Below are 25744 nucleotides of genomic sequence, written 5' to 3'. Positions count from 1 at the left end.
ATACTTCTGTAGCAAATTATGACTCCAAGGCTTTTTATAGATATTTCAAGAAATTTCAAAATGTAAGGACAGAAATGATGCAAAGTTCCTTTTCAACAGTTTTCACAGTTTGTGTGGACATTTATGACCACCAGTGCCATTTAGCTCAGAATGTCTAATGACAATGGATGCATTTTTGTCTGAACAGCTCTGGTTTAAAGAAGGGATAGTTTATTTCTGCAACACTGAGCTACATAAATACAGCTGAAAGATAAAAACACAAAGTAATGTTAAATTTATACCTGCATCAGTATCATTACAATCTGAACTCTGGTCTCCTTTGGATTCAGAATCCATGTAAATGTTATCAGCATTGGCTGCATTGTTGATAGACAAGCATGTTTAAGTAACATTATCTTAACAGCATTTCAAACACTACGTTGCTCTGCAAATCCACCCCACACTGCAAAACACATGCACATCATTCCAACCTGATTTACAAAATGATTGGTAATTTTTTTGAAGGGAACACTGTTTCCTGACAAGTTAAAAAATCAAATTGATTTTGTACGTAAAACAAATTACATTTGGCATAAGCTGAAAATAATTCAGGATTTAGGTAGAAAATAAGGTAAAAAAATAAAGGAAAATTAGAGGAGCTTAGCACAGCACCGCAACCAACTAACTTTACTCACAATTTGATGGAGGTGACATGTCTCCTTTAAGTTCAGTGGCACTCACAGTAGTAGACAGAGTGATTTGGAATGCAGATTGCTGCTCAGTATGTGCTGGTCTACTCTGTTCAGGTCCTACTATATACAAGCTTTCTGTTTTATCTGCATCTAACACAGCTGTCAAAAGTAAACAATCTTATGGTGGCATTAAATAATTCACCATAACAAGCAACACAGTAAGGCACATACTGTATGCAAAGCATACTGGCATTGGGTGCATAAACACTGTTACATATTAATATTCTCTTTCAGCTGTTGCTATTAACACATTATTCATAGTCATATATGTTTCATTCCTGAATACTTCACGTGATGAATTTTGCCAGATTCTTCTAAACTTTCAAAGTAGATAAAAGAAACTTGATTTCACTTGCTTTTCTCTTATTGGGAAATAATTTTACATGTGATTAGTGATATAATTGTATTTCCTGCTATAATTAATCAGCTTTATTTTATTCTTCTTCGATTGTCATTTATGTAAGGTCATTCTACAGGCACGTGAACGTGTTCACTACTTCATTTAGTTCAGAGCAAATTTTACTGAAATATTCAGAAATATTCTCCTGGTTATAAAATCAAACTGAGCTCCATAAGGATTATCTTACTATAATACTGTTCTGCTGTTGGGCAAAAGTCACAGATGTATACAGTATACAGGGATCACTGAATCCACCCGCTGACAGCGCTGAAATAATGCTCATACCTGGGGCAGTCTCTGAGGGTCTCTTCATCTTCACGATTAGTTTTGCACCTCCTCCAAACACAGCAGCCCACATGCGGCTGTTCAGGGGATGTGCAGCGAGCCGAAACAGCTCGTTGCTAGAGTGGGTGGCTAGGCCATGGATCAGCAAGCTGAGATAAACAGCCACGACGGCCTCACACAACATGATGTTCAGCTTAGGCTGGTCCTCATCCTGGGCAGAGGCGAGCAGATTAATGAGCGAGGTCACACCTGCATGGAGACAACAGGACGACATCAGAGCAATGCACCTCACTGAGTATGGCCCACATAAGATATCTCTGGGAATGTTCCCCAAGATAGGTCACAGATTTTTTATTCAAGTTAGTATTTCCACGGAATTATGCAATTAATGTAATGTAACAAGCACAGTATCTCAGTACTGTTCTCTGCTCGTTTCTGTTCTTCACACTGTATACTTACAAAAGCGTTCACACAGTACGCCATCTGTTCTGTCAAAGTGGATTGTAGAAAATCTTTTAATACTTGGAAAACGGAACAGGTTTTCAAGGATGTGCCTGCCTCCTCTTATAAGTTAGTATGAAGACAGACATGAAGGAGATGATCATGATTCGTGCAAAGAGCAAATTAACAGGCTCTAGTTCCAATGCAAGAATGGAAAATAAATAGGAAACAGCTGCAGTGAAGTTGGGATAAATGCTTGAAAAAGAATAGAAAAAACTCAGAAAAGCAGGAAGCTGGGCAAATTCCAAACCTGGCCACTGGGCAGGAAGTGAGCTTGGCGTTGCATGCTCCTCGATGCTCTCAGTGCGTAATCTTCGTCTTTCACTTAACAGCAGGCCCTGATAAACCATTCCTGTGAACTGATTTGCTTCCGTCTGGCTGCTTCATTGGAAGAAGATTGGAAAAACGTGGAGTTACACAGAAAGATAAATGCATATTTTTTTCTTAAATGTTTAGCTTGGTTTTTAATATACTGTATACTGTACAGTATGTAGGCATGAGATATCTCTACATATCACAAATTAGCTGCCCAATACAACCTTTACCTGTAGCTGTGACTGTCACACAGGGCTTGGTAGATGCATGCAGAAAGGGAAGCTGCCAGCGTGTGCAATAAGTAAACCTGCAGGACAAACCAACTGACATCATTAATAGCAGAAGTGCAGCATGTTATTCAACACACTAAAGCTGCTTTTACAATATTCAAGATACTCTGTGCAAAAACAAGTTATATCGACTATACTTAGTTTTATAGAAAACAAATCATGAAGGTACCATGTTTCATACCATATATATATTTCAATAAAAACACAACTGAGAGACACAAGACTTCAGGTAGAGAAATAAATATTACATACTGTACTAATATACACATGCAACATTTATCCACCTGCTTTATTATCCAATCTGGCTTATTTTACAGGACACATCTGCTGTCAAATGCTTCATTACACAGCTGATTCTAGAATCTGTGGTGCTTTTGTGAATTTCAGGACTAACATTTGCATTTTCTGGAGTCACCAGTTCTTACCCTTACATCGTGAAAATCAGGATGTGGTGGAGAGTCCATCTGCACTATTGTATACAGAATGTCGTGAATATGGTTACACAGGTGCAAAACTGGGTTTGCTATGACAGTCTTAGTAAGAGCAATGCTTGCAGAGAGCAAAGGCAGCGTTGTTGGCAACGGAAGAGGGGACTGAAGCTGTTTTACTGTAGTTTCCTGCAATAAGAAAGAAAAGGGAATGAGACAGGGTGTACAAAATTCTAAAAAGGTTCAGTTCAATTCTAAAAGCTTAAAGAGCTGACCTGTTGGGACTCCTGCAGCAGAAATATGAGTTCCATTCTTACAGATGCAACTCCCCCTCCCTGTGCACCGTGCAGGCTGCAGTAGCTCAGAAACACCCGCAGCAGTGCTTGGTTTTTCCTCAGCCAGCCCTTGCGCCTTTCGGCATGCTGCTGTTTGGCCTGCAACCTGCGACGCTCCAGCTGGTGCCGTTCATAGGCCCCCGCATCAGTCTTGTCTAGAGCACCGTCCTGATCCAGTGAATCGCTGTCTTTCCATTTCTCTAGTTCGGCTGAAGCTTCCTTGCCCTTGACCTTGTAGTTACAGATCTGATGCATGGCGCCTATTTCTTTTTCTAACCAGTTGTAGAGCTGGAACCGCAGCTTGCCTCCATCCACCTCATACCCCGTAGCCAGTGTGCGGAGCTCAGTCATCAGAATCTTTAAGCACGCTCTGAATTTCAGCTGTTCGGCGATGACATCCACCTCCGAGTCCGCAGCCCCGGAGTCCCCTCTCTTAAGACCCTGAGGTTTCACTGCTCCCGAGCTCAGCTGCTCTTTTGGCAGTGCAACCTTTTCATCCGATTTAGACGCTTTCATTGTTAAACCACCATCCTCCTCCTCCTCCTCTTCATCCTCGTCTTTGTCGTCTCCCCAGTCCAGCTGCAAGCCCTCGTCTTCCAGGGTCATCACCGGCTGGCTCCAGTCAATTCCTGTGGCGGTATCGCCACTACTCCCCCACGCCAAACCCGCGGAGGACATGTCTGACACTGACCAGTCCACATCACTAGTTCTTCCTCCATTTTCCTGTGGCTGAGATGACCTCGCATTAACCACTGATGACTCCTTGCTCAAGGAGGATGTGGACTTCTTGGTAACTTTAGGTATTTTGGAGAGCACCTCGAGGGCTAAAACTGGACAACCGACTTTGAAGTGGGCATTAGCAGTGGTGAAGAATAACTTCCGCTCGATGAGGTTGATCTCATCTGCATTGCTCTTTTCAGCTGTCAGACCTAAAGTAGCTAGCGTGCCGTCTGGAGAGGCAAAGTGTCTTCGGATCAGCAGAGGATGGGTTCGTAAATAGTTATAGAAGCTGAAGACAACAGGATTGCAAGATTTCACCATCACATCTGGAAAAATATCAAGAACAAGAATGGTTACAAACAAAAGCAGGACTTTCAACTTATCTAGCCTGTTAGGTAATAGCTAGCTATTTGATCCAAGAATCTCAAACAGCCATTTCTTGAAAGAAGCCAGGATAATGGCTTCAACAACATGCATGAAGACTTTTAGTCAACCACAAATTAGTGATTTTTAATTTTCGCTACATTTCTGCAAAGACTACATCAACCGAGTTTCCTTACTGACACATAATGCCTTTCAAACTGTACCTTGAGGAATCTACAGATACCAACCTTTTCTTTCACTTTGTCCAGATAACTCAAAGAGCAATTTTTGTCTTCTCAGGAACAAGAAGCAAAAACATTTATCTACAGACAAATGAATCGTAAAGTTTACATATACCACAATATTGTTTTAAGTAAACCACCAAATCAAATTACCTGGATTTTCATCATCTTCCTTTGGTATCTGTTCTAAAAGTGTATCCAGAGCCTTTGTATAGTCTTTTGTTATCCAGTATGCGATGCTCCGCAGAAAAGGATCTGGGTGTAACTTAGTGCAAGAGAAGCCTGTTCCATCTTTCATACATCCCAGAACTCGTTCATAAAGAATGCCCGTGCAAGTAGAAGAGGTTTCATAGTCAGACTCATAAAGCCGAGCAACAATCATGGCTAACTGGATATCGTCCATTTTCTCAAGGCACACCTACGAAAGTCCAAAATAATAGTCATGTGAACATTTATGCCACAAAAATTTTACTTTTTAAAAAAAATGTGTAAACTTGGATAGCTGTAAAATTCACCACATATAAACAATTACTACAGAACTGCTTCTGCTTCTACAAAAACCGACTCTATAATAACCAATAGTATCCTGTAAAAATTTAGCACATAACTACATAAGAACGTAGTAAATAAAACACTAACAGATTTAGTCCAAAGTATATACAGTAACTGTTTTATTGCAAAAACTTCAAACAAAGAGGCACAAGACTGAATTTAACATGGATGTATGTCTTATCTTGTTGTTTAGACTATAAGTAGTGATAAACATTCTCCTCAAGGTAAACTAAACGTGTGATTTTCTTAGTACTTGCGTTGACTTATCTGAATAGTTTAGACTACATCTACTCCCAAGAAACACAAATCTCAGGGTTATATAAGAAAAGTGATCAAAACCACAGAGAGACAATCACACCATTTATTTTCTTCATGGTCAGGCACGTTTTTTTTTCCTAAAACAAATCACAAGCTAGTTTTCCATGTAATGTTCAGCATACAGAACATTACCATGGCACATTGTAATTTTCAAATTAACATAAAAACTCTGGTCATTAAGCTGCATTGTGAGCAACGCATTTCATTTTGTGTGCCTTTATTCCTGGATATCAGCCTTCGTCAGCCAGTACAGATGGCAGACATTTAATTATTAGTGTTTTGCTAACTGCCACACTTATAGTGCAAGCTGGCTTGGATAAAGGTGTCGGCCAAGTACCCACTAGGTAATAGTGCTATTTATACTCAAATGTACAGTTTCTAGATTTAACAGACACCCTATTAACAAGCTGCATTCAGAAAAACAGTTTTGGTGTGAATGCCTGAGGTGGACAAGCTGTACAATCTGACAGGACATGAAACAAAGCTATGATTTATAAAGCTCAATCGTCATAAAGGGAATAGAGCAGTTTCATATTCAGAAAATTCACCTTTTCACTCAGTAGTTTTGTTTTGTTAAATGTCACAACTCTAAAATGCAGCTAGGCTTGTCTCTCTTCCTATGCTTTTACAAACAATGTAAAAATATCAAAGCTGTGTCATTTGGTCCAAGTAGAGTTCTTTCAAGAAAACGAGTTTTAGTTAGTTATATTTTCCTCCCCATATTACTTATTTTTGTTCATTATTTATGCAGGCCTTAATATTTCACATACACCTTTCAGAATTCTAAATATCATTTTTCTGAAGCAAACTCATTTCACTTTCAAAAAATTAAATCTCTGAACCTCAATGGCATCTTTCAGCGAACCCGCCAGTAAGAAGAAGGCTGCAGACTGCTCAAACCGCTGCTTTCCCAGGAGGGAAAAGGCATTCTTTAATGCTGCTTTGCGCCACCTGTCTTCACTGAAGTTGTGACTGAAGAACTGGGTCATCCTCTCATCATGCTGGGACCTGCCAATCAAGAATAACAATGTGCAAAAGAAAGTCTTCGTACTCCACTTCTCAATCTACGCACATTACACAAAGTTTTGGCTATAGAAGCCTTCCTTTTGCTCATGAAACAGTGAGGTGTTGTACTAATATAGAGAATACTGAGGAAAACTGAATTTAATTGACCTAACCAGCACAGGCCTGAAAGGCAAGAGGAAATCAATACACCCCAAAAATACCCACATGAACACGCAAACTCCACACGGTACCCCAGCCTGTAATCAAACCCAGAACCCAAGAGAATTGAGGCAGCAACATACAGTATACCATCTAAACCTTAGTTGTATAAATTTAATATTCGAGTATTACCTAAACAGCCCCCAAAGAACAGCTTTTTTCTTCATGGCGAGGTAAAACAAGGCTGCATCCAATGGATCATTATTCTTTTGAAAAGCAGCTTTCCCAACCTGGAACCAAAAAAAAAACAAATCATGAGAACACTCCAAACTGCTTCATGCATACAGTCCAATATCTACAGTTGACCGCAAGACAAATTCACGACGAAGTTGGAAACATTGGTAATGGATAATAAAGCAAGGTGGCTCTGGTTATTAAATCAAGGTGGTTCGGCATATGTGGAAATCAGTACCTTTTCCACCATCCTCCTGAGAGTGTTGATGTTCCTGACCCACCAGCCCACTCCTACGGCTCTTAGCTCGGACCACTGCGGGTCTCCTCTCTGCATCGCTGGGATCATGTTCAGAAGCTCCTCTTCTGCCTCGGAGTGAAAAGCCCAAGCAAAGTGGCAAGTGGAGAGACCTGGAACAGTATGTCACAGCATCGGCTCATGGAAACAGTTTACAGGGGACAGACTCACGTACAGACCAGGAGTGTGTAAAGCTAGGCTACAGACAAAAAATAAATGAGCTAATAAGTTAATCTTCCTGTACTTCTATAAATTGTAAATAGGTATAGATTAAGTAAACTTGGATCATTAAAGGAGCTTATACAATAATTAGAGGACTGTAAATCCTTACTACATTAATCCTTTATTTTATTGAGAAAAAGTGACATAAATTAAATGCATTCTGGTAAATGAGACTGTAACTGCAACAAACTACTATTTCAGTAGTTCAGTTAGATCCTAATGAATGTGATAGAAACCTGCCCACTATTGTGAAGATTGAGCTATTGAGTTGCTGTAAGGATAGAGATGGTGAGGCTGAGGGATATTAGGGATACACAAAGGAAAGTCCTTGGTGTGAGACCCATACTGTATATGTAGGCAAGGGGAAGTGTGCAAGTTTAGGATCTAACCTTCCTCCCCAACGTCTTCAATAAACTCCATTCATTTCAACTTTAGCATGAAAAATCTAAAATACTGTATAAAAATATTCCTTTTAAGCCTTTGCCTAAAGTACTGTATATGCCCACATTTCCCATGAAACTGAAAACTAAATGGTAACAGACGCATAGATGTGGCAAGTTATACCTTGATGCAGCAGCTGCATACGATACAATGGAGGAAGAGACGTCAGCAAACAGGTGTGCAAACGCATAGCCAGCAAATACCTCAAACCACACTCATCTAGTGTCTCGCCTCCTGGACAAAGCATGAACAGAAAAACAGGTCAGAAAAAGCAGTGACAGGATGGATGAACTAGCAAATGTCAACATGCCTGCGGCTATCTAAACATCCCCATTCTGTATTTTTTCATCTCTTGCTTTCTTTACAGAGCCTGTCCAGCTAGGCTTTCCCTTTAGGCCTGTCTAGCTTTCAATCTGATTAGCAAACCAGATATCAGAAGCAAAGCAAAAGTCTTTTGCAGTGCAGATTATAGTTAACCTTTCTACTAAAAAGAAATGAATAATTTAGATGGAAATCTAATGGAAATTTCGCACAAAAAGCAAAGTAATATTAGCTGACAAACTCTACTGAAGCCGATCTGAGTTCTATTTAAATCTCTAGGGAAGATCCACCTTTATTAATACCCCACACAAAGCAGTTTGTGTAAAACGTTAATCTTTGCGGTAACACCCACAAAAACCTGCAATATTACCAACTACATCCAGCAATCGGAGTCATGTTCCATTTTAATAAGCACCCTTGAACCTTGCTTTTGTGATCACAGTAATGCTTACTTTACGTGCCGGAACGCTCTGTTAAGGTCTGATCTACATTATACTGGAAAGACTAAATATGTTTTAAATTGAAGGTAATAGACATCAGATAGGAAGCTTTATGCTTCCACTTTGACAGTACAGTTAGTATATACTGTATGGAATAATAGACTGAATAATTATGATGTAAATTTTCCAAAATTTCTGTCATAGGGAAACAGCCAAGGTGCCATTATGTAAAAGGTACAAGTAAAACAATTCACCTAAGTAAATGCATTAGAAGGTTACTGCATTGTTTTAGGAACAGTAATCAACATTTCCTCCAGCAGGATAGCCTAACCATTCTACACAACGAAAGGCCGTCCATTCATTGGAAACTCTAAAACATTTGCAACTCCCATTTGATTTGGTGCCAAATAAAAATTGAAAACTACGCCACAGTTCAGAATGAATTATGTCTTTGGATTATAATCATGTGCTCCTCAACACACATGAACATTATCAACTTGGAAATACCATGTCTCCAACATCAAAACGCAGTTGGCTCAGTGCAGCAGTGTGGGCATTACTGAGATGTTTTGGAGCAATCAATCATAACACATTAACATCCTGAACTACAGCCATGGCATGAATTGCCTTTGAGTTTTGTTTTGCAACAAATTTCCCCTTTACTGTTATCAGGACATCATTTATCCCCACTTATAAAATAAAGTTTGAAACACTGTTGAATCACCTGTATATTGTTTGTCTGTGCTTCCTCCACTCACTTCAGCGCTTGTCGTGGCCACTGTGTCAGCTAGTGCCACTAGGAACATCTGCTCAAGACGAGTAAGCCCAGGTAAGCTGGAGTGCATTAGGTGACTCGATAACACCTGGGCGTGTTCTGGACCAAAGTAAGTAGGTCCGTACTGTGACAGATTAATAACACGCGATTTACTCTCCTTCTTTTCAGTTGCAAAGCTGACAAAATCATCAGTCGTAACTGACTGAACCTGGAACAGTTCTGCATATTGGTCTTCCGACGACTTCTGCATTTGCGCCTCTGAGCCCTTGACCCCCTTCCCGATTTCCTCCACAGCCTTGTATGAGGTGTCCAAGTCAGCAGCCAACAAGGCGTACAAAGGCAAGGGAGGAATTGAGTCGATTTCTGTGTAATCCCGTCCGCCTTCTTTCCCAGCTATGATGATGTCCTTTGCCGTACTCCCGCTGACACTGATGGTCCTGGAGAGGTGGCGCCTTGCTCCTCCCTCTCCTGCTTCTACATCTTTCACTACCGCCACCTCCCCAGCGATGCATTTCACCAAATGGGAAAGTATTGCTTTGGCTCTACGGACTTTGCCTAAATCCATGAGCTCCAGGAGCTGTGTGGGGTGATACTGGGGCAGAGTGGGTGACAGGGAATGTGCAGCTTCAAAAAGACCCCCATCCTGAGTGACAGCTGGGGCTCTGAAAGCATCCTCCATGCACATAGTTCCTTCAAACACGCTGTGCTTCTTTGCCTTGGCTTTGGTGTCACTTTCTGTAGCTGTAGCCTGGCTTGCAATGTTCTCAGAAGATGACACGCTCTCATTCTCTGCTTCACCTGTGGGTTTCTTGCCTTGCTTCCACTGAGCATAAACATGCATTTCGCAGTCCATTCCAACAACAAGTATACCATCTCTCACCCATGACAGGGATACAGGCAGGGAAGGAGTACCATCCACTGAAGATACTAGGTCCACTGATCTCAAAAGAACCCATCGGGATTTTATTCCTTGCTTAATGCTTCCACCTAGAGGCAGAGTAATGACAGCTACACCATCTTTACTGCTGGTTTGCTCATTTACAATCCCAGAGATGCGTCCATACATTAAAATGTTGGATCCCACTCCTACTGTCAGTATATGAGAACCATCTTCTTTGGACAGCCAGTCAAGGTGAACAAAATGTTTTATATTTGGGCTCAAGGAAATTTCTTTATTAAGGTATAAATCTGACTTGCTGTAAACAAACAAGTTACTATCAACACTGACTCTGGGGTCTAGAATATTTCCAACCTTTGCAAAATCATCCAGGTGAATAGTCTGTTCAAGCACCCATTCAGACCCTCCAGTTGACTCACATTCAAAAATAGACACATGCATTGAGAAATCTTTAGAGACACAGCCATTGTTCTGCTCCAGTTGCTTATAGGACACTGCTAATCGCCCAGTGTAAGAACAGCTGACAGCAACAGGCCTCCCTGGAACACACACTGCACTGTCGCTGTCTTCCTCCTCATTCATCAGAGACCAGGGCTCCCATTGATACACACGGCCTTCCTCGGGATCCCCAGAGGTACAATCTGTGTCCACATTGCACCGCCAAAACCTCACTTTGCTGTCAGAGCACGTTGTCACAATTAAGTAAGGTGCCAAGCAGACGGGGTAAATTGAAGAGGAACTCAAGTGCCCTTTAAATTAAAAGAAAGAAAAAGTCACTCCAAGTTTTTTTAAAGGTTATACACTCTTAGCATGAAAATAACAGCAGTATCCCTCAACCACACAAACCTTTATATGAACTTTTCCAACTGATCATTAACTTAGATTTCCTTGTCTCTGATTTTCAAATTAAACATAATGGATAGAGATAAATTTCCAAAATAAGTACATTACCTGCTGAGGGTGTGGCCCGGATAACTTCCACACCCCTTGGCAGGTCTAGAGGCTGGCTGTACACCAGTTTGGAGCTGAGGATGAGCTTGCTCGCAGACTGCAGGTTTGCTGTTGAAGATGAGCGGGGAAGGGGGCTTTGTCCTGGGGAGGTATCTGGTGAGGATTCTGCATCGTTCTGACCTGGTACCGTTAACTGGTTTTCAAAAGGCTGTTCTGGTATTGTTTTCTCTACACAGCAACAAAAAAAAAAGCATATTATTTAACATCTGTGTATGCGTTTAATATTTTAATTGAACCATTTTTACCTTTGCCAACAGCAATTAGAATATGGCAAAGAAGACAAAGGCAAAAAAGAAACATTGAACGGAATTAGTTATTACAAACTAAGAACATTAGAAAAACAAAAAAGAAACATGGTACTTGCCCACACAAGCTTGCACAGATTTTAAATGAAGGTGCCACATCTGCAGAACAGAATTTCTGTCATTGTCCTTCTCAATTACCACAAGAAAGAACTTTTCTGAAAAAGGTGGAGGATGGAATCCTGTTTAAAACATCAAAAAATAGGATCATGGTAACAATGAAACTATAATCAGAGATCTGGTTATTTTGTGCTCTGCTGCATTTGTTTTTTCAGTAGATATAGCATAGTAAAATAACACTGCCACATGAAATTTTGTGATTTACTTTAAAATAAATCAAAGTAAAGTAGACTGTAAATCACAGTAAAGTAAAAACTTTAAAAGTACATCACATAACAATCAAGACAGCAAAATACCTGGTGCTGCTGGAAAACACGAGGGATCCAATATTTCATCATTTTCATTGTGTGGTTTGTAACCCACGATGAAATCCTCTTGAAAGACATGAAGAAGCTGTGTATTCGAACCACACTAAAGAAAAATGAAGATGACTTTAAGAAAGATGACCTTTATTTATGAGCATAACATGTCAGATTCATATATTTCAAAATTAGTTTTTACTAAACAAAATACCACCTAGTTTAAATAAGAAAAAAAAATTCATTTGCTCACCTGATTAGTAATGACATCAAGTTCGATAATACAACCAGGCCGAGCTGTGGACTGTTGGCTGACAATATTAAAGACTTCGCCAACAAGTTTCTATAACAAGAGAAGGGGATTTAATCATTTTAATCAGTCTGCAATTAAACAACGGAGCATATAAGGCATCCCACCCATGTTTCTCTCTTCAAACCTCCAAACAAGACTCATCATGCATAAACCAATGGAAATTTAATAAACAAGTTATCTGTGCTGTGCATCAACTTACAGATATCTCGGGATCTGAAAGCTCATCTAAAAGTTTTCGTGCATCCACTACAGCTTGGTAAAGCCTAAGGTTTTTGCCATCAGAAGCCACAAAGCAAGCACTTGCAGAATTGCAGTAGGTACCTGACATAAGGAGAAAACAGTGAAGAAACATGTGTTTTGAGAGAAAGGTATGTAGTTGTTTTCAAATAAAAATTCAAAGAAATGTGAACACAGTACACATCAAAATAATGACAAATTTAAGTCATATAAAAATTAGCATTCTAGCACAATGAGCAGCAGCTTTCCATGTTTATAAATACACCCTCACTCACCAAGCACCGAGCTGGGCACCAGTGTTGGAAGCCAGGCCACATTAGAGAAGGCAGAGGTATGTAAAGAGTTAATCCGAGCCAACTCGGATACGCCGCCCGTGCAGGACAAAGGCCCGATGTGATCGACGCGCCACAGGATCAGCTCGCTGTAGATGGCATTCGGGTCGTGGAATGTTCGAGTGGCTGCGTTTTTCAGCTGCTTCCTGGAGAACCTTTTCAGGGGCCGGACGGTCTGCAGCATGTGCTTCTCCTTCTCCAGGTCCCACTCATTCTCGCACTGGGGCGTGGACAGAGCGTTGTGGTGAGAGGACGTCAGGAGCAAAGGAAGCACAGTGTGACAAGCCAGGTCGTTGAGGTGGAAGCGATGCCCGCAGTATCTGAATTTGTGGGAGACGGTTAACACCGACGAGAAAGCGGACTTCTCTGCAAACGTCACAGCCCACTGGTTCAGAGAGCCATCAATGTGCTTTGATACCATCATTACTGCAGGTCCACCGATGGCTCCCAATGAGTACCCCAACCCAGAGCCTAATCCAGCTGCAGCCGATGCACTCTGAGGAATCCTCTTTACCGGGGTCTTCTGCTCCACAGCATGACCAGGATCCTTCTCGGCAAAGGTAGAGGCATACATCATGATGTTTTTACTAAGGGAATTCGCGTCTCCAGTGGGGAAAGCCACAGGAATACGAGAGGAAAAGGAGACCTGGAAGCAAAAAACAAATCACCTGTAATGTATCAGTAAAAAAAAAAACAGTTGAAAGTGTCATAAGTGATAATACACTGAAAACAGAAAATGTTAATAATGAAGATAACTGTAGATGGAAAAACTGCAGTTTTAAAATTTAACTGGCATCAGTAGTTGGATTGGTAAATTGTAATATGGTAATATTTATGTTAATATGGTGACATTTAATTTTATCACCTTAGTCCATAAACTTTAAAGATAATGACTATCTGAAATCACTTTCACTTCCTGGAACCTAATAGGACGCAGAGAGTAAACCACAGCAAAAACAGAGGTAATACCTGAACCTGTCGGAAAATCCCAGGGGTGTATTCATCTAAATACTTCACATGCCAGACTAAGTAGGAGCCGTCGACTGGATGGATAGTAAAAAGCATGTCAGGGCTCTTGTTCCACTCTGTAACAAGGGCCTCCATCTTCCTGTCCAGCAGCATTGTGGGAAGTGGAACACTGCTGCTGGAGCCGGGGGATGATGCTTTGGTGCTCCCTTCCTCCCCTTCTTCATGCTCTGATGAGCCCTTGTCAGACATATCATCCAGATCTAACATGGACCGAGAGCAATCAGGACATCAGCTAGCAATTGGCAATAAAAAAGCACTTCAACATCTAAAATATATTCCAAAAGGGCTTACAATGTACCAATGAGTTTCAGTGTAGTTCATGAACTGACTCCTGAACGCACTTACACAATACCAGGGTCTTCACACCAGGTATACATAAGAACATAAGAAAGGTTACCAAAGACAGGAGGCTATTGTACATATACAAGGTGTTTACTAAACTATCAAATAGGCTACATGGTTATGAACAAGAGGAGGAGGCCATCTGGCCCTTTATTAAGTTTTTATGGTTTCAAATGTGACAGCTGCAGTTCTGTTCTTCCCCTGTCAGGGTTCAATCAGTCACTTGCTAGATCATAACACACCCAATGCCACTTCCTACTTAACAGTGCACCCCACTATTCAAAACCATCAGGTCTGCCGCAGCAGAATTCTGCACTGCTTAGGTCCAAAGTGATGATGTCACTTCTGTGACATGTTCAGCACCATTGCATCCTGTTGCACTAGAAATTTCAAGAATTTAACACTTGCAGTTTAAGTTTGTTACTTTGAGAATAACAAATACATCTCTTTGTAAGCAATGTTATATAATATTTTGTATGATATGTATTAAGATGTAATGATTCTAATAAAAGCAATAATTACCGTTACGATAATGATGTTATGACAACAAAATTAAAATTAAAACACTTCTTGCAATTAGGTTTTATGGAGCAATGCTTTTTGAAAGCGCATACCAAAGTCAAACTTCATCTGTAACCCTTCCTGGTCAAACTCCTCAGTGGTCGGGTCTAGGTGCTGCTCAGAGATCTTTCTCAGCTGCTGCATGAACAGGTCCATGGAAGACGTGAAGCTGAGATCTTTGTTGTTAAGCCAATGGACAACAAAGCCACCGTTTCCTTCATCTGATATGAAAGCTGTACCAGCCAATACTGATGGAATGTCTGCAGAGAAAAGAATACAAAATGTATTCTGATTTTCAGATATGAACCCAAAACGAAGTGTTGTTTCTAATGAAAAAGGAACAAAGTATTGTATAATAATGTACATAAATTTTAAAGTTTGGCACTGAAATTATAAATAGTCACACACTATGCTGAAATTAAGGCATTTTACTTAATTAGTAATGATAAACCTCTTGCAAAGGAACTTTGGATTTAATTAAGGTTCAACTAATACCCTGCTGTAGGAATCCTAGAAAAAGTATTTCAGATAATTTCATTTTCCCTTTACCACTGTCATTTACTATTAAAAGAAAGGGATTCTACAACAAAGAGGGGAAGGACACAGTCCACAGTACCGAAGGGCATAAGAATACAAAAACAATGAGTACAAAACTCGCATTAGATTCACACCTCTGTACCTTCTTGAAAACACTTTCACATTAGAATTTCTAAAATAACTACTAAAGAAAAAAAAACAGTTTTTGCACTGTACCTGTGTTAGGGTTGATACTTGCTGCAATGTGAAAATGGCAAAGGGCGTTAGCATGTTGAGAAATGTGTCTGTGGACTTCATGTGAACCCAGCTGACTTGGTAACAACTCAGTGTGGGCCACTAATGCTGAAGACCTCCTCCGACCTCTTCTGAGATGTTTAAAATGATGAATTGTCTGCAAGGCACAAAGACACACTGTAAAATAAAAGTAATTGTAACAAATATATGTAAGCATAGGAGGCACAATGGCATGAAAGTGTTGCTGCCTAACAGCACGTGAGCCCTGGGTCTGATGCTGAGCTGGAGTGTAGAGCGGTAATATTCTCCTCTTATGGCCAGGGTTATTGCCAGGTGATCTGGATTCCAAGCACCTTCCAAAGGCATGCCAAATAGGTCAATCAGTATCTCTAAACTGTCCCTGTGGGATTCCATGTGTGATCTCTCCGATGGACCCATCCAGGATGAAATCCTGCCTCCAGCCCTGAGCTTCCAGGACAAGCACTAGGAGGTGGCTACAGCCCTTTCCAGGAATAAGTACCTTTCTGATAACACATGCTCAGAACTGTGATAAAAATGCTTATGTTGTTATAACTACAAATCTGCCACCATGTTCCTACAGAATGTCACAAACATGGGTGTATTCACCTCCAGTGCATGTTGGATTTTATCTTTCTGACTCCCGAGATGAGGAAGACTGCTGCTGAAACTGGTGCTGCTCTCCGAAATCTGTCCACCTAGAAGACTGTCTTCTGGCAGCAGAGTTTCAGACCAGAGTCTACAAATGCCGTCCTGACATGAGGTAAGAAGTACATTGCACACTGATCCCCTGTGTACAGTACAGAAAAAAGGTTAAATTGTTGCAGTGAAACTTTATGCTTATGTTATAGTGATATAAAACAATTCTACAGTTTTTCAATGTTAAAATCAAAACAATATAATTGGATGAACCTTAAAACAATAATTTAACTTGCTGCTGCCTTATCCAAGGTGACATAAATTCAAAAGAATTAATCAGTGGAACTGTAAAACATTAACAGTGCACAATTCCATAATATCATGATTGTGTCCAATCTGCTTATTTAAACAAAAAATCAAATAGCTGCCATAAAAATGACTAACTTAGGCATGTATTTGCTTGTCTTCCTCCAAGAAAACCCTGTGACAGTGCGAGGATGTGCCAGGTACACAAAGGAGAAATGGACAGGTGGTGGCTTTTTGTCAGGCAGCTCTGGTATTACAACAGCAGACTTCCAGCTTGTGGTGGGATACCACACCTTCAAAAGACAGTCGTCCTGTACAAACATGCATTAAAGAGCTCATGTTACATCTGCAGCGACAACATGTTGAACACCTTCATTCCAAAGAGTTCTCGCAAGTTACAGCAAAGACACATGTTCCATCAAGAGATTCTGGGTTTTATGCCATACTCCAAGAGACAGCTGTAACCCCTCCAGACCGGCCAGGGAGAAACGAACATGTTTCCTGCGAGTTGGCTTGAGCCTGGGCTACGGGATTCCCCATGCACACCCGACTAGAGCCTCACCAGGGCTGGGGAAGGGACACCCCGGCTTGATGTACAGCAGCAACTTCTGTGGCACCAGCCTGTCAGCTCATTTGATTGTAAGTGAAAGCAGTATCAGTTCTAAAATTCAATGCTAAGTTTGCTAAGGACACTGCAGGACGAACAGTATGAAAAAGACTGCGGGTTTCAGAATAAAGTTTGAAGAGTCAAGCATAAAAAACTCTAATTGTCCCATAGTGGCGCAAAGTTAAATCCAGACTGGAAGAAGTATGAAAACAGAAATCAATTTGTAACTTCAAGTTTAAAAAAAGAACAAAAAAATAAATGATCCAGTGTTAAACAATGCATTATAGTGAGGCAGAAACTCCTAGATCTACTTTGCTGATAGGTCAGGTTAGCTTGTGCAGCAGGTATCCACCATGTTTACTCATTTCCTTTATCACTTTATTTCACAATTAAATAAATAATTGGCATTCTTTTGAGTATTTGAAGGTTTTATCATTTTAAATTAGCAGTACGACATTCAGCATATGTGAATACAGTCATTGCTTTCCACAGAAAGGGAACTTGTCAATAAGCTTGTTTCTAACACATTTCTTTTTTATAAAACCCAAAGTGAAACATTAACCCCTTGGGAGACATGTGGCATTTTGGCTTATATTTTAGTAATTGTTTAGTTCATTTTCTCCTTACCTTCCCCGCTGTAGCAAAATATTCACCATCAGGGGACCACTTCATAATGTGGACCGACACTGCAGTCCTTAGGAAACAAAGGAATGCATATGGTGAGGCATCAAAACTGAATCTCTGACCAATTATGCTTCACAAATCGCAACACTGAAATCCTTAAGGTCTATAATTGGTGAGAAAACTGGTTTTCCATAACAACCTTCATCATTTTCATTAGTGTAAAAAGCAATGCAGCATTTTAATTTGTAAAAATGGACAAAAGCTTTGAGAACACACCTATAGAAGATTTCTCTATCCTGTATTGCGCTGTATATACAGTATATTGTACACACATTCAGTAGTGTCGGAAGAGCAGCAGTAGTTTATCATGTTCACCAGTGAAAGAGACACACCCTGAGACAAGCAACAATATATCACATTAAAGTACGTGTGTGGCATTTACTTATCTTTAATACCACAAGACTGTTTTGTTCATTTACTGTTATCATAAGCCTGCTCACTGCTTTCATTTCTATTTTACTGACACATTTCACTTCTTCAACTGCTAGGATTTGGTGGCTTTTTATTGTACAACTGCATTGCAATGTTAGTTAACCCCAGTGGTTTATAACCTGCCTTTTCTAAACTCCTCATTACTCATTATCACCACAATGAGAAAGCATTTCTTTGCAGAGTCCTCGTGTTGGTAAAAGATAAGCTTTGGCAAAAAAAGCAGCCCGCGAGCTCTTTCCAAATATTTTTGCACAACCTAAGAAAAAAATCATAAAATGCGGGACAGTTGCTGGCGATTCTAGGTAATAGAAAACATCAAAGAACAGGTTAACAGAATCAATTTTCTGAACTCAGAGTTCAGTTCAGCAAATATTTGTCTACTTTATATTTTCACTGTATTGCATGAAATTTTAATGCAGTATATACACATGTACAGCATACATAATTAAATGAATAATGTAATGTATTAAACCCCCTTCTGTGTCTCAAAGTTCACCTTTCACAGCCATAAATGAAAAAAATGAAAGAAAATGTATATTTTAGTGAAGACTGAATGGATTTTCCATTCAGCCAGTGCTATAAAACTGAAGTCACAACTTCTGTTTCTGCTTTAATGTGTGGGTGCAGAAAGTGCACAGTATGAACAATACTTACTTGCACTGCCAGACACATTTCCAGTCATTTAAGACTGGTAGTATTTTGTCATCTGTAACGTGACAGTCTTCCTCCTCCACTAGAACATCACTAGAAGGCGGGGCCCAGAGCTGCAATTGCTCTGTTGCTGTTAATATCCGATTGCCTTGACAGAGAAAAACAGGAACCGGAATTTGACATGGACAACACCAATATTGCAATAAGCACTTGATGACACAAATGCAATTTAACAATATTACAAAACAAGGTACACTCCAACATTTGTAATGAGAAACATTTTAATTCAAATGGCTTAAGAATCGCAGTCAAGAGTAAGGACTTATTATTCTAGTTCCCTGACAATGCTTGCTTTTTAGTTCATTTTCATTCAAATGTTTTACCCGATAATGATTACAACAACTCCCATTCACACTCTTGTCTGTACGAACATCTAAACATCAACAATTAATATTTTTATCTCTGCACTGGCTTGGAGCGATCTGCACTCACCTTTGGGGAAAACACCTTCAATTAACAAACAGTACAACACAAAAATATCTATCCTTTTTTTGTGCCTTAACAAACTTTCTTTGCAAAAGATAAATTACAATTTAATTGTGAGTATGGTGGTGAGCTAAAAGCTGGATACCAACCCAGATTTATATAGCTAGTAGGCAAATATCTTTCAAATCACCTGTAGTTCACTTCTCCCTGTAGTTCAGTGATTAAATTCAGACATAATACTGCTCTCAGTAACAGATCAGTAAAGGAAATCCATTACACTATGCTGTGCACGCATTCAAGCTTCTACAACTATGAAGGTGAAAAACAACATTAATTGGAAATGTGATGATAAACACATTGTCTAAGTTACCTGGTGGGTCCCATGCCAAATTGTAGGTAATGGAATTGAGGAAAAATTGTCCTGTCTTTTGCCATTGATAATTTAGGTGCTGTTAGTGGAAACAGGTTAGTAGAAACAAAGTTAGATTCAGACAAAAGCAGGTACAATTTGAATTATTAGGCATGTAAAAACTGACAGCGTACAAAGCACAGGGCTTCTAAAAATACAATGCATCACCACACCCCAAATGCATTATTTTTCCTTATGAATTCAAATAATAGTTTTATTTTCTTGTAGATTAAATGCATGCAAAGAAGCATTTCATTACTGATTTGCAACCTATCATTGAACATTTGATATTTTGTAGTTTCATCTTACAAAATATTTTGATAAAAGTCTTATTGCAAAGGTACATACTGTACTTTCTTTCCTGTATTTTTAAATCAAAATACAACAGTAGTTTCACTGAGCACAGACCTTGCTAGTGCAAATACATTATTTAAAAGACACTTTTAGAGACACACAAGTTAAATAATTGTTCAATTCAAATACAACTGGAAAATAACATTTCCGTGTTAAAAAAATATTTGCAAAATAACCACATTCAGTGTTAGATAATCGGAATCCAGCTCTTATGCATGAAAACCAACCATTTCAGCGCCTTAACGTGTTATTTAAAGACATCCTATTTATTTATAATACACTTATTTACAGTATTACAGTATTAAATATTCCAATTAAGAAAAACATTCTGGGGGGTGGTAATACAGATGGTTAGGAAAAGATTACTTACTTTATGTCTTTTGTGTGGATTTGTAGAAATTGGCTCAAAAATACACACAGTATTCCCATAAGAGGCTGCAATCTAAAAATAATACATGCAATGAAATAACAAATAAGGAGTGGACATATTAGTCAGGACACAGCAAATGATGACCATTAAATACACAAACCCCAAACAGCTACACAACCCTGTATACCCTCAAGGGGTTTCTACATGATTTCACTGAAAAGGTAATCAGCACTTACTCGCCCCAGCTGAGGTGAGCACTCCACGCAGCCCACTTGAATATTCCCATGATTAGCACCTGGTATGATCTGAACACACTCAAAGTCGCTCGCCAAAACAACAATGTCGCATCCTGATCCGTAAGCCTACAATTAATGCAACAACAAAAGGAAAATGAATGAATGACCTGCTCAATAATACCTGCACCGTGAATTTGCATTTTGTGTTAAGCCTTAATTCAATAGGCTCAAGAGTGTACACATTAAAATAAACAAAGTTCTCATATTTACACTACATGGGGTAAAATGATTGCATACAATGTGCTATTTTAATCCCAAGCTGTTTAATGATGTGGTGTCCAGCTACAGTCAAGGATACCACAGGGCTTAATTAGTGTCCAACTAAACCGCTGATCAATACCATGGACTGCAGTCACCTCTGGTGTGGAATTTGGCAGTTACCATGTGTCAGCAAAACTGCAGTTCTGCAGCTCAGGCATCACACCTCAAAGAAGAGCTTCAGTGCAGTTTTTTACAATGATGAAAAAAGAAACAACTGCACTGTGACTCTTCACAGACATCGCCAAAAGACCCGATGACTAACAAGCAAATATCTTACCCTGGTAAAAAGCTCCAACGTTTCGCCAACACCTGTCGTTACCCAACCAATAGGACATCACGAGTATTATTGTCGACATCATGATTTATTAATGGGAACATCAGAAGGAGACAATGTCTGCCATGTTTGCATTGTAAATGCAGGCACATGTGCGCTCAACCTCAATGCATACACAAACACACAAAAGACACTCAGCCTCCTGTTGTACATAACTCAGTGTGATCTACAGCATTGGGAAAGAGGGGAGGAGAGTTGAAATTACCTCCACATCAAATGAGGCTTAGCTTTTCACATGAGACCTGCATAGCAGCAGCACTGCGAAACAGCCGAGCGAGACACTGCAGAGCTCATCAAGGCTTACAGGCACTGTACATTAGCTGAAGAATTAAAGCCAGTCACCGTCACGGCTGGGCCAGCCATTCCCAGAGCAACCGCATCATAAAAACTCATCAAAAACACAAAACAGGGGAAGAACGTCAAAGGCAGATCACCGTTGGCTACAAAAAACCTCGCACAATAACCCCTCTATGCAGGCCTCTTTTTTTTTTTCATTTTCCACATTTCTGCAAGTTTGGACTTTTTCCACTCAGTCGTCCTGTGTTGGAAATTGTTCTCCACTGCTTTCTCAAATAAGAACTAAATTTTAATGTATTCAGTACACCATACACACACAAGCCCCTTTTGCCATTTTAAGCAAAACATGAAATACTGAAATTTTAAATATAGAGTTGCTATGTGCTATATGAGAACTGAGCGCCCCCATGTCTCTTCCTCTTGTTTATGGTGCTTGGGGAACCCTTTCAGTAGTCGTGTTCCTGCAGGTCCTGCTGAAGCTCTGTGCTTCAGCCTGCAGTAACACATCAACTTGTCCCCACCTTCAGTTTGCAGTGTGGATAATAACTTCAGCAGCATGTTTTGAAGTGGATTTAGGATTTATATTAGTTTATATTAGTTTATTTAGGATTATATTCTTCATCTTGCTACTTTTAACAAATTTCAGATGACATAACTATGAAATAAACAGAATAATAATAGTATTTTCAATCCTCAAAGACCTCTACACATGGGAAGGGACAAACTTCATCCATCACCGATAAGCAGCAACCACCTGGGTGATGGGTGAGGTGGAGAAGTGAGAAATTATTTTTTGCTTTTGAATAACAGGGACTATTAAGAGAGGCCAGGCTGTTCAACACTTAATTTACAGACTATGGTATGTGGGATCTTAGTCAGGACCTTAGTTTAACGTCTCAAAATCCTTAAACCCAAAACAGCAGAATAACTTTTTTTAATCTTGTAACCCTCTGCTCCAATGTAAGGACACAGAACAATGAACTGTTCAGACTGTCCTCATACTGACATTTCTTGCTGTGATCGCAAGATGAGGATTTATGCTAAGTGATTTAGAGTGCAAAGAGAACTCATCAACTAAGCTCCTACTGTTTAAGAATCCCTAAGAACCCCAATTTTAAGACAATCTGACCGCAAGGGGATTCAGTAACTTGCTCAGTATGACACACAACTACAGTAGTTTGTTGCTCATCTAAGGCTTTAACTCTGGGTAACCTCTAGGCAGAGAGCAGCTACCCTTGGACAAGCCAACATGAAGCTTGAAGAGATTAAATGAATAAGACAGCTCTGAAACTGTCCATCTTTACAAGGGTATTTTGGCACAATATGAAAACTAAACACAAACTGAAGCCAAGCTCCAAAGACCTGTCTAAAAATAAATTTTAAAAAAACTATCAATGAAGATTCATACACATTTTTGTTAATTCAAACGCGTCAAGATATGATGCAAGACTACATGTGTAGGCTACATTGAAATCTAATCCCAGTGTCTGTGAAACTCTAGATTACATTTTAACTGGATCCGACTGGTTTGTGCAGGTCCTTCTCCATCTGAAGTACATTATGGTGTCACACTACTATCACATAAACCCACTCATAGCTAAAATTTATTTTCCAAATATGAGACCCAGGACTCATAACATCTTACATAATGACAGTTGCACAACACTTAAACAGTTTCTGAATTTGATGCATATTTCCCTAGCATTGCTCTGACACTACCAACGCAAAATCAGTGTAAAAGTTTGGACAGCAATTATGATGAATTTCAACAATCATTATCAGACATCTTTTCTCTCCTCTGCAAATGCCATAGTCTAAATGGGTAATGCACTTAGTTAAAAAAACTTTTCATTAGTATCCAATGAGGGATGCCACAGAATCACAAAAGCAATACTAAATATAGTATACTCAGTTAAATGCTTGTTGGGAAGACAAAACTGTGATCAGTCACATTCCATTTCTGAAAGGGTCATTTCATGGTTGACGGTGTTTAAATGAATGCAAAAATGTTCCAAGACAAGCTGTGAAAGAACAAAAGAACTGCTTGCTCCAAGTTTTAAGTTCTCCATTTCACACAGAAAACAATGTCAGTTGTAGTATCGTTGAGTAATCCTACCAAATACAGGAAGGAAAACCTAAAAAAGAAGCAACTATTTATAAGGCTCCATTATCAGAAATGAATCGATTCACTAAAAACCAGTAACAATTTGGTTCCTTTTCTTCAAATTAACAAGACATACTAATTATTTGTCTGCTTTTACACTTACAAAACATACCGAAATAATCTTAAAACCTAAGTAGGTATGACAGTCCTGTGTCACATGTAAACGGCTTATCAACCCTCCCTCATACTTACTAGTCTGCGTTTTGCCTGCATTAAATTTAAAAATGTGTGATGAGCACGCGTGAAAACCACAGCCAACAAACAAAAAATCTCACAGCAGCAACAGCAGTGGAGTCTATTTAAAAAAAATCACTGAGGTATACAAACTTCTCTCGTTGCTTTTACAAAATAGCAAATACTTGCTATTTTGGCAGATATATTACCTCCCGACAGGTTTAAGTTATTGCACGTTGTAAATATACAAAAAGGCAAAAAGACTGCCCTAAATAATGCATATGCATACTATAACAGATGTAAAGAGGCCTCACTTACACATTTTTAATTTAGTCGTATTTACAAGACACTAAAAACACAACAAATGCTATTTGGTCCAGTACTCATTGATTGCGTCCTTAATGTCTTGTGGTGCATTTATCCTGGTCAGTGCTTCATCTGAACAGACTCGAGTTGTTTCCTATTACGGCTTTGCTCACAACAGCTAGGTACCTGGTAATCTGGTAACTCAAGCACAGCTTCGATCAATGCGTGGTGCGGGCAGCTGATATGATGACTTTACTACACGACCATTCTAATTACAGCATCTCTCGTGCGATGCTCCTCGTCATCGTGCCAGCTGTGAACTCGAGCCTTTAGGAATCGGGAGCAACATCGTTAACAACTGACTGAGCTGAAAACTCGCCTTCGGTAAAACAACAACACGAACCAGCTTAAGTGCGACACGTCACGGACAGTATTTTCTATATTTTGCGAAACCCGCAGAAATTCCTCAAAGGTCATTTGCCCAAACTTGCGTATTTTTTAACAAACCTACGTCGGCAGGAGTCCAAGGGACAGCGCCAAAGATAACCTTCAGACACACACACAGAAAGCCCAGCTGTCATGAAAAATTAATGATGTTTCGGATAAAGATGCCGGCAGGCTTCCCTGGCAGATCTGACTTGCGGGTCGCTAAATATTATTACACGCTGTATCACTCTGATTTTTTGCCACAATATTTACATTCTTACCGTGAAGGGGATGTCATTGACGCTTCCGACCGAGTAACAATTATCGCCTGGGTTGACAGCACCCGTAAGCACCTGGTGTAAATGCATTTTTCGCTCTTTTACGGACACCGGGTGGATCTTCAATTATTTACAACACACCGGCACTCTTCCTGCCTCTCGGTTTCTCCATGGACGCTGGAATGGAACCTCATCCGTCAGTTTTCGGCCTGCCTTGCGCAATTATAACAAACACCCGTGTTTACTTGATATTTTCTCACGCCCTGTGTGAAACGCCGAAATGCTTCCTTTCTCGCCGTCCGGTTTCCTCGATACCTATTTTTAATTTCTAGTCTTGGTTCGATATCAAGCGTAAATGCCCGGATTACTCTCTTCAACTGCACGGACTCAGCTCTGCAGCGGCGCAAGCATGCGCGCCCCCATCAGTCTCTGGGAATGCGCGGCGCCGGGACCCGCGCGCTCCAGGCTGATGACGACACGCGCTTTGGCAGACGGTCAAAGGACGCGCGGCTGCGGTCAATTCTTTGCTGATAGCGTTGGGAGCTCGGCTATCTTAAGTTTTTACGTCACGATCGCTGTCTGGTAAAGATTTCAGTTACTCATTATTGGGAATATAGGGGGACGGTGATTTATAAGCCTTCAACAATGAAATGTACAGTAATGGT

At 40.0% G+C, this 25744-nt stretch overlaps 1 protein-coding gene across 5 annotated transcripts in view; it reads right to left on the bottom strand.

The window, feature by feature from the left end:
* Positions 1 to 25489, bottom strand: part of dmxl2 (Dmx like 2) — a 36040-nt gene extending 10551 nt beyond the window's left edge. The window contains exons 1-29 of one of the 5 annotated variants that reach the window (XM_088921064.1): positions 25083 to 25489; positions 20780 to 20905; positions 20544 to 20615; positions 19781 to 19859; positions 18928 to 19072; positions 17785 to 17851; positions 16689 to 16861; positions 16215 to 16395; positions 15570 to 15744; positions 14870 to 15076; positions 13854 to 14113; positions 12828 to 13530; positions 12515 to 12636; positions 12256 to 12345; positions 12000 to 12114; positions 11646 to 11765; positions 11222 to 11449; positions 9322 to 11019; positions 7960 to 8070; positions 7117 to 7286; positions 6837 to 6934; positions 6323 to 6488; positions 4764 to 5028; positions 3226 to 4331; positions 2948 to 3139; positions 2463 to 2539; positions 2168 to 2298; positions 1417 to 1665; positions 675 to 830 (exon numbers count right to left, since the gene is read on the bottom strand). In XM_088921064.1, the coding sequence (XP_088777190.1) occupies positions 675 to 830; positions 1417 to 1665; positions 2168 to 2298; positions 2463 to 2539; positions 2948 to 3139; positions 3226 to 4331; positions 4764 to 5028; positions 6323 to 6488; positions 6837 to 6934; positions 7117 to 7286; positions 7960 to 8070; positions 9322 to 11019; positions 11222 to 11449; positions 11646 to 11765; positions 12000 to 12114; positions 12256 to 12345; positions 12515 to 12636; positions 12828 to 13530; positions 13854 to 14113; positions 14870 to 15076; positions 15570 to 15744; positions 16215 to 16395; positions 16689 to 16861; positions 17785 to 17851; positions 18928 to 19072; positions 19781 to 19859; positions 20544 to 20615; positions 20780 to 20905; positions 25083 to 25169 (7369 nt within the window). In that variant the 5' untranslated portion in view covers positions 25170 to 25489. The remainder of the gene's footprint in view (positions 1 to 674; positions 831 to 1416; positions 1666 to 2167; positions 2299 to 2462; positions 2540 to 2947; positions 3140 to 3225; positions 4332 to 4763; positions 5029 to 6322; positions 6489 to 6836; positions 6935 to 7116; positions 7287 to 7959; positions 8071 to 9321; positions 11020 to 11221; positions 11450 to 11645; positions 11766 to 11999; positions 12115 to 12255; positions 12346 to 12514; positions 12637 to 12827; positions 13531 to 13853; positions 14114 to 14869; positions 15077 to 15569; positions 15745 to 16214; positions 16396 to 16688; positions 16862 to 17784; positions 17852 to 18927; positions 19073 to 19780; positions 19860 to 20543; positions 20616 to 20779; positions 20906 to 25082) is intronic. The other 4 variants (XM_088921060.1, XM_088921061.1, XM_088921062.1 and 1 more) reach the window with 4 other exon arrangements.
* Between the last annotated feature and the right edge of the window lie 255 nt (positions 25490 to 25744).

This window comes from Atractosteus spatula, chromosome 7, assembly GCF_055471065.1.
Source record: "Atractosteus spatula isolate fAtrSpa1 chromosome 7, fAtrSpa1.hap1, whole genome shotgun sequence".
Lineage (NCBI taxonomy): Eukaryota > Metazoa > Chordata > Actinopteri > Semionotiformes > Lepisosteidae > Atractosteus > Atractosteus spatula.
This window is presented reverse-complemented; position numbering and strand designations above follow the sequence as displayed.